This window comes from Urocitellus parryii, chromosome 11 (genome assembly GCF_045843805.1).
Source record: "Urocitellus parryii isolate mUroPar1 chromosome 11, mUroPar1.hap1, whole genome shotgun sequence".
Taxonomy (NCBI): domain Eukaryota; kingdom Metazoa; phylum Chordata; class Mammalia; order Rodentia; family Sciuridae; genus Urocitellus; species Urocitellus parryii.
Genome location: NC_135541.1, coordinates 102,365,470 through 102,374,366, shown reverse-complemented (window position 1 = coordinate 102,374,366; position 8,897 = coordinate 102,365,470). Strand labels below are relative to the sequence as shown.

Below are 8,897 nucleotides of genomic sequence, written 5' to 3'. Positions count from 1 at the left end.
CTAAGAGAGGAGAGGAGACCGAAAGCGGAAGGCCCCGGGAGGGCGAGGGTTCCGCGGAGCTGTCAGGTTCTGTGAAGCTCGGTGCGCACCTCCTAACCTTAATCCCCCCTTACCTGTTGGGTAAATGTATAAAAACCGGGGTCTCCTTTTCATTTGCTCTTCTGAGGTCTCACAGCGGGTTTGGAGGCTGGGGGTTGGGATTCTCAAATAAGAACCCACAGCCAACATGTCCATTTCTACTGTTAAATTCTCGCTGGGCATAAAACCCCTTTGGTCTCAGGTTCTGTTCTGGCGGCCCAGAGCACTTGCCCAGGTGTTGGACATTTTTCTGTCTAAGTTGCTTCAGTCTGATCTATCGAGTAAGAACACATTGCCCTGCCTAAGCTCCGGCCATGCCTGATATCTGAGATCTGTAACACCAATGCTACTTAAGACAAGCCTTCTCTTCTGGCCCACTGCTGCCTGCTCTTAAAATATATTCTAGTCCTTATGGTACTACTTCTAAGTTGCTGTGGGCTTTACAAAAGGCCAGTTGAAAGGTGTGTAGTTTGTCCAGTCAGCCCCACCCGGAAACAAACCAGTGCATCCTCTTAATCTCTTAAAATTTTCTGTTGTGATACCACACAAAAAGGGAAGTTCTGGTAAAAATTGCCTCTCGGCTTTATTGTCACCTGAAAATAAATCTGTGAAAGCCCCATACTGATACCTTTTCACTGATAACCTTAGAAAGTACTGTGGCGCCTGTTCTGAATTAGCTTTACCGATAGACAGCCCCACAGGTACTGTCATGGTACATTCTAGGGAGAGGGACTTCTTTGCAGCCCCTAAAATCTTTTCCTGTGATTAAAAATCAGTTGGGAATAAAGAATCTAAAAGAATACAAAGTCCCAACAGAAAGGTCTATATAATGATGATTCATTAATTAGAAAATTAGAACCACTTTAAACAGCCTCATGCATCATAACTCTTATGCTAATTCTTAAAAGTTTTTAAAGTCCCCAGTTGCTTCTAACTGATGTTAGAATGAAATGAGTTTTTTGTGATACTTTTCCATTATCAACACTTCTGGGGAAAAAGGGCCAGAGGAAAGGGAAGAAAAACCAATATTTATTGAGTACCTATTTACCAATTATGGCTAGGCGCTTCCATGTCTCATCTCTTAATCCTCACAACAACCCTGTGAGGTAGGTTATAATGATCCCCATTTTTACAGATGAGGAAATAGGCTCAGAGAAATTAAGCAGCTTTCCCAAGTTCAAACAGTGAGTAGTAAGTAGATCTGACTACAAATTAACCCCTTTTCTACATTGCCCCCTAGAAGATATTGCTCTGGGGACATCATACAACAAAAGGCCTAAGGTTTTCATTTAGTATTGGAAGTCACCTGGATATCACTAGAATATAAGAAAAAGTAATTGACAGAATGGTTTCCTCAGCCTCTGATTCTTCAGTGTATTAGGGAGGTCAGGTTTTACCCAGGAACAGCTTTCAGAGCTAAGAATTACACACTGAACTTTACCAAGCCATCCTGGTGACTAGAAAACTCCTGGAAGTTGGTCATAGCAGAAAATGTTGGGAAGTTCTCATCATAATAAAAGAGAAACTCTTTAATTTCCTTCATGATCCATTCCTACAGGGAAAAACAAATTGCAAATAAATCTATTTATGTCAAACTCTGTAGTAAATGTCAGTGAGTTCACAGTGTCAGGTAATTCCAGCCTAAATTAGAGAGATCCTTGCACTTAAAGCTTTTCTTCTTTGATGTTTGTGAAGGAAGGGTTGGAGGACAATGTCAAAAGAAAAGCCAAAATAAATTAACAAAATGGCTGCCAAGCAATATTTAATGCCTTCCCTTTTCTCCCTCCCCCCTCATATGCCTTTCCTATTTCCACCAGAATCACACTGCCATCTGCTGGCAATACCTCAGATCTACTAGATGATTAGTGATTGAAAAGTTTTTACCCTATCTAGAAAGGAGATTCCTCCTATGACTTTATCTTAAAAGGAAATAGAGGTAAACAGATTTTGAATCACAAAGGACACTCCTTTGCTATATATACATTTTTTTCCTAAGGGATTTCTTTAGTGTAATAGGCACTGTACTAGAATGATAGTCTAGTGGTAGGAAGACAGAAACCTGCAAATTTTTCTAGTTCAAAAGGGGAAAATCTATGTTTGCCCAGTTTCATTTCATTTACAACTCCCACACTTTCCACAATCTGCAGGAAACCTCTATGTATTACTGCAATGAACTCTCAGAAATTAGAACTGTGGATATAGTCTCTAACATATTTCTCAAGCATATTTTAGAAATATTTTATAATGCTTTATTAGATTCAAATGCTCTATAAAGATACAAAGTATCTGATTATTAGCTCCTTGAAGGCAGGGGCCCATACATTCTCTGTGTGGGTCCCAGGACATAATGGGTGTTAAAACTAGTATGTACTGAATTGAACTGAAGGAGTCAATGTTGGTATCAGTATAATTTTTATCATAAAATTATTTATTGGCTGTTCAAAGGGGAGACAGCCCCACTCCCACCAAGCCATTCTCTCCCTGTGATGCTCAGAAGACAAGAATTTGTTCAAATATAGACCACACCACCCTTGGGCCCTGCCATGACCCTTTAGTGTTACCTGATTCAACTGAGGGAAGTGAGACAGGTGGACCCAGATTCCTGTCCAGTTTGCAATTATTCCCTTTCTGTTGCAAATACCATCACCAAAGCCAATCAACACAGTTCCTAGAGTCTCAATCAGTAAATAACTCAGCCCAACTCATGTGCCCTCTCTCCAACCCAGGGCTGCAAATAGGAAAGAGATTTAAGTCTTTGTTACTGAAGCTAATTTTGAGAGCGATGAATGAGAGTAGGGAAGCATTTAATGGACCATGGAAACCCCACCCTTCCCATGCCCAACCTTAGTCTCTTGTACCCGATTGTCCAGGGGGCTGGAGGTGGGTCACTGCCATGAGGAGAGAGATCAGGGAGGCCAGTCCTGGAAAGAGAAGATTTGCAGTATTATTGATCAGGGTAATTTACTTGATCTGTCTGTATCCAGCCACTTTACTAATTCAAATGCTAACCCCCACCCTCAACTATCCAAACTTTAATCATTCTAGTTATTCATCTGAAAAGATAGGGAGAAAAAGCCTGTCTCATTATCTCTGCTGAGATCAGTTCCCATGCTTGATCTTCTACATGCAAGAGAAAGGCAGAAAAATCAGAAGGCTTTTCCTGAAGAATGGGAGAAAGAGAGCTGCAGTCACCTTTCCTGTCTTCTATTCCATGTACCCTAATTGCTGTTTCCCCTTGTTCCTGGCTAAACTCTGTGGGGAAAGTACCCTGTTTTTCCTCTTGTGTTAAGGAAACTTCAAGTATAAAACTAAAAAATCATCTATTAACTCATGACCCTTGATTGAAGTTTCAGTCTTTTTAAACCTAATAGGGAATGAGACACAGGTTATTTTCTTACCTTTGCTTGGGTGAAATTACTGCCTTGGACAATTACATTGAAAGGCAAAATATCCTTAGTGGTCCCCAGAATAACTCCCAACCTTCCCTGCTACCCTAATCCTCCAGCTCCTACACCTATAGAGTTTCCCTGTTTCCTGAGGCATGGAAAGTTCACTGGTTGAGAAGCTTCACCTCACCTTTGTGACCCTTTTCTCTCGTCATTGTCTCACCATACCCAGGTTCCCTCCCCCAGTAGTCAAAGATCACAGCCAAGTCCATGACTTTTGCCACATATCCCTCTTGTTGGCTCTGGTTTCGACCCAGGAAACACTAAGCAAAAACTGTGCGGAGACCCCAGTCGCAGCCCAGCTGGGAAAAAGGTGGTCCCACAAGGCAGTCTTTGCAATCACAACTGGCCTCCAGCCCCATCTCCCTCCAAGTGTCCAGCGTCCCATCATGACTCCAGCCGGGGTGAGGGGGCAGGGTGGAGGTAGTTGTCCGACATGATGATATCACTAGTGAGTTGCTGCTCCAGAAACTCAGAGGTCTCCTCAGCTATCTGGCCTGGGATTCGGAAGTCAACAGCAGGTGGATCCTGCTTAGGGCTGGGTGGGGGCCGGGAAACCCAGTTCTCAGAGGGACAGCCTGTCCCCTGAAGGAACTGCAGGAAGTTCTCCTCAATGGAGCCCTCCCGGCTAGGCAGCCTCAGCTCCTCCTCTGGAGCTGGCTTGAAGAAGCAGACAAACTGCTTGCTGAGCTCCCCCCGGATCTGCCGGTTGAGACACCCATAGAAGAAAGGGTTGGAAGTGAAGCAAAAGTAGCCAATCCAGGTCACCACACTCTCCACCTGCCCGGTTGAAATAGGCTGAGCACTCAGGGCAACGTAGAGGTGGAAAGAGAAGTAGGGCAACCAACAGAGCAGGAACTGACCCCCCACAGCCAGGAGGACCACTGCTGCTTTCCCTCCCCCAAACGTCCGGTGTGGAGTGGTCTGGGGTGCCCCCGAGCTGGTGACCATAGTGGAGCGGCTGCTGAGAGACTCGGAGCGTTGCCGGGGTGTCTCCATCCACGTGGGCAGTGGCCCATGCTGCATCGCAGCCACACGAGCCACTCGGAACATGCTGCAGTAGACCACAAGGATGAGGAGCAGGGGCAACAAGAAGTAAAGGACAGCAAAGACCACCACAAAAAGCTGGCAGTAGGCACTGTGGCTCCATTGGAGTGAACAGCCTGGGGGTACATTGGGACCTCCTTCTTCCCAGGAGACCCTTCCCAACACTGGCACAGAAGCCATGGCCAGGGCCTTCACCCATACACCCACCAACACTGAGGCCACAAGCCCCAGTGTCATGCGCACCTCATAGCGCATGGGGTGGACCACATAATAGTAGCGCTCCACATTGATGGCGGACACAGAGAGGATGGCCAGGCTGACAAAGCATACACTCAGGAACAAATAGAGGCGGCAGGCCACCTCCCCGAAGAGGGCATGGTCAAAGAGGGCGGAGCTGGAGAGCATGGCCAGGGGCATGAGGGTCAGGGCAGCCAGCAGGTCCACCAGGCAGAGGTGGAAGACAAATACAAATTTTCGGAGGGCAGGTGTCTTGGCAATAACGGCCATCACGGCAGCATTGCCAGCCACAGCAGTCAAGTCCAGAAGGAGCATGAAGAAGAGGGCCACAGATTCTGAAGCTACATCCCTCAGTCCCACCTCTGGGACCCCACTGGCAGTAGAGGGACCTGGAGTTTGAGGGATCCTCCCCAAAGTGGAAGAGTTCCCCGATGACTGAGGGATGGGCGAGGACTCCATGGGGCCGAAAGAGGACACCCAGGGTACCTCCTGTCACAGGCCCATCCCCCATTCTAGTTCACAACCCTGGGATGGTGAGCCCAGACTCAGGCTTTCTAATATTGTAAGTGGAGCTCCTGCTGGAGCCTCTTATCACCAGCCTTCAAAGTTGGATTGCTCTGTGGCCAGAGCACCAGGCCAGGCAGCTGCAGTCTTAGGAATTCCTATCCCTGTTCTGGCAGGAGGTGGCTCCCAGGTTGGCCTTGACAACTGGGAAGATGCAGGAGACATGAGAGAGATGAAGCCTTGACCACTCAATAGCACTCCCTCTCCTGAGTGGCCTCTGGCTCTTCCTTTTCCACTTTCCTTCCTCCATTCTCCATACCCTTCTCCCCTTTCAAGAGCTGTTATCCAGAGATTCTGAATCCTCTGTCTGCCTTTCCCAGGTCCTGCTGAGTTCTGGAACAGTGCGCAGTTTTAGGGCTGCTTATGTGAATTTCCCGATTTCTGATCTCCAAATAGGGAGTAGAAGGAGCATAAGGTTAGGCTTCCGGTTCCAGGTCTGGGCATTACTAACTCTGCAACTCTTCTGGACTCGTTTCCTCATAAAGGTATCTGTAAAATGAAGGGAATAGTACCTACTTCACAACTGTGTTTATAGGCCCAGCGAGATTCATTAACCACAGTTCTAATCACAGGCTTCCCACATATCCAACCCTGTTCTAAGCTCTCAATGAATATTAACTCATTTTAGTCCTCATACAACCTTATAAACGAATAGTATTCTTATCTCCATTTTTCCAGGAATAAACCTGAGGCTAGAGATGTTAAGGCATTTACCCAAGGTCACACAGCTAGTAAATGTCCAGGTCTAGGTACCTACCTGGTCAGTCTGGTGCCCTGATGTGCATGAAGGTGCCCTTTACACCAACTGAAATACAGTAGGATTCTAGTGATTGTTGAATATGAACTATCTCTAAAAAATGTCTCTCACTGCTATAGGGCTGTCACCTGAAAAAGAGAACTGTGCTTTTGTCTCTTCTGACATCACCACTCCCAAGACAAAGAGCTATCACTTTGGGAATGTTGAAAAGAAACAGTAAAAATAGAATGTCCCAGCTGGAAGGAAACTGGTTCACTTGAAAGCTGCCCTTCTCTACTTACTCTAGCTTCTCAAGGCTACTGTGCCACTGTGGGTGGGAGAAGAACTGCTTCTCACTTTCCCAGCTTCCCATATCTTGTCATTGGACTGACCCTCTGAGGATCCCTGGCCCAAGGGTTTCTTGGTTCTGGACTGTCACCAGGGTCACAGAACAAGGACTAGGAATAGGTGCTGGAGTAGGCATGAGGTGAAGATGCCCAGATAGCAGCATGATCATGAAGTGGTGAGCATAAAGCAGACATGGAGACTGGAAGAAACCAGCATCTCTCATTTCTCCTTATCAAATGTCAATATCACATCTGTTTTATGTGTGTCATTATCCATGTTGAGTTTTTATATAATTGAAATGGGTTGCCCAATGTAATTAAAATTTTTTTCATTTACACATATCATTCTTGCAGTGCAGATTCCCTCAATATAGTATGATGACTTATGCAACCTAGAGGCAAACTGCAGCAGCCCAATCAGATGGTCTTTTTGTAGACCAGTTAAAAATTTCCTGGGCCACAGTTTCCTCATATGTGAAATGGGAGGCTGGGACTAGATGACCTCCAAAATCCTACACATGATAACATTTGATTACTCTGAGTTCCCTGATACAGAGGGCCTGGTGGTTGCTAAGTTTTAAACTTACCATCTCCATGACTTATATGAAGAAGACAATGTGGCCTCCAGGGCCCACTCTTCTCCAGTTATCATCTTAAAATAATCATGGGTTTTGGTGTTACCATGACTCTGACACTAATCCAATTTCTGACATGCTGTGCAATAGGTGCTCAATGCAATTTTGTGAACTGAATCAGACTCAAATTGACTCAAAGTGAATCCCTACCTCCTAGTACAAACTCCAAGAATATTCTGTCAGTCATCTGTGTGCCAGCCAGGGGACTCTTTTTTGGAAAGGATAACCCAGGCTCTTGGATTCAAGACTGCCCTAACTTTGGACATCTGCCTAGAGACATGCCTCTCTCCAGAGATAGCAGAAAGCTCATTTCACAGTTGAGAAGGCCACATAGACTCAGGGTCTGCAGAGAACATGAAGAGAGGGCAGAAAAGTGGAGATGTCAGCTTCTCTTAAGATGGTCTACCAGGAAAAACACCAGAAATACTAGAGGAAGCACCCTTGCCTCTTATGCCACAATTTACCCATCTCTTCTACCTATGAGGGGCTCAGAAGACATGACTCCGAGTCCATGGTAACTAATAGAAGAAAGATCCACCATGGGTGGATTGCATGCAAGAGTCTAATCTAGCAAGGCTCTGCCAGGGTCCCAGAATGAGAGAGGCAGACATGGTTTCCATGTGGACGTGGAGGGGTGCATAGAGCCATGATGGAGCCCTAGGTAACAAGCATTGGACATTTCTCAGAGTCCCTTCAGTCTTGCCAGTATTTCCACAATGACTCCCAAACTCCAGGAATCCTATTTAACTCCTAAGAGACAGACCAACATACCTGGCAACTGGGTACTCCCTCTGACCATCTGCCTTATAGAGGGCCGGGCCTTGGTGTAATCTTTTATAGGGGTAGTCCAGGGAGCCTTGCTCCACTCCCAGTTCATGTCATCATGCCTTCTACCCCAACAGATGCTTTCATCCTCCCACTGCTTCCTTCTAACACCACCCACCTCACCTCCAGGACCTCTTAGTTCCTGGAAGATTTGGCCACCATAGGGACTGAGGTCTGGCCTGTAGCAGGGGCATAGTCAAGTAACAAATACCCTTGTTTCAGGACGCAGGATGCACACAAGTGCCCAGCCCAAGGCCACAGAAGTGCTGTTGAGATTCATATGTACCTGTTTCTCAGATACAGAGCTTCCTTCCCAAGGATCGGAGCCCAGTCTTCCTTCAGACAAGCTCATACCCCTCCTGAGCCAAGGGGAGATTTCTAGGAAGCTTCAACACCTCTCCCAAGCAGAGTTGCCCACACCCAGGGCACAGTTGCCCATCAGCCTAGATGCCAAAGAACCAATTCCTAAGATGTGGGGAGCCCATCTCTATGACATGGAACAAGACAGATGGAGAATGCTGTCTGTTGCAGAATGTGGCTACTCCCACCAGCAGGAGATCATCAAACCCCCGTCTCTAGGCTCCAGAGATGCCGACACCCTATTACCGTCTTTGGGATACCTGGGAGCCCATCCCCTAACAAAACTGCCCACCATAGGGTAAGATGAGCTAGTCCTTTGAATGCTACCCTTCCGTAGGGTGCTGCAGCACTCACCACCAGGCCCTGAGTCTGGCCCATTCCTGGCCTAGTCGGCAACTCCTACCTTTGCTGAGCAGCTCCCGGCTCCCATGTGATAGCTCCTCTCAGCTGATGCTTCTCCAAGGCTGCTGAAGCCTGAACCACTGCAGTGAGCGTGAGAGGCAGCCGGCAGAGCAGGATGCTCGAAATGCTTCTGGGTCCTAATGGCCTCCTGCTTCCCACCCAGCCCCTTGGAGCCACTTCTGAAGCAAACAGCTGGGCATCAGTGCCCCAGGTGAAGTGC

The 8,897-nt window shown here is 46.8% G+C and overlaps 1 protein-coding gene across 1 annotated transcript; it reads right to left on the bottom strand.

Moving 5' to 3' along the window:
* Positions 1-2,933: 2,933 nt before the first annotated feature.
* Gpr61 (G protein-coupled receptor 61) lies at positions 2,934-5,267 on the bottom strand. The gene is made up of 2 exons (XM_026402850.2): positions 3,655-5,267; positions 2,934-2,999 (listed from the first exon to the last, which is right to left on the bottom strand). The coding sequence occupies exon 1, from the start codon at positions 5,265-5,267 to the stop codon at positions 3,912-3,914; it is 1,356 nt and encodes a 451-aa protein (XP_026258635.1). The 3' UTR covers positions 2,934-2,999; positions 3,655-3,911.
* Between the last annotated feature and the right edge of the window lie 3,630 nt (positions 5,268-8,897).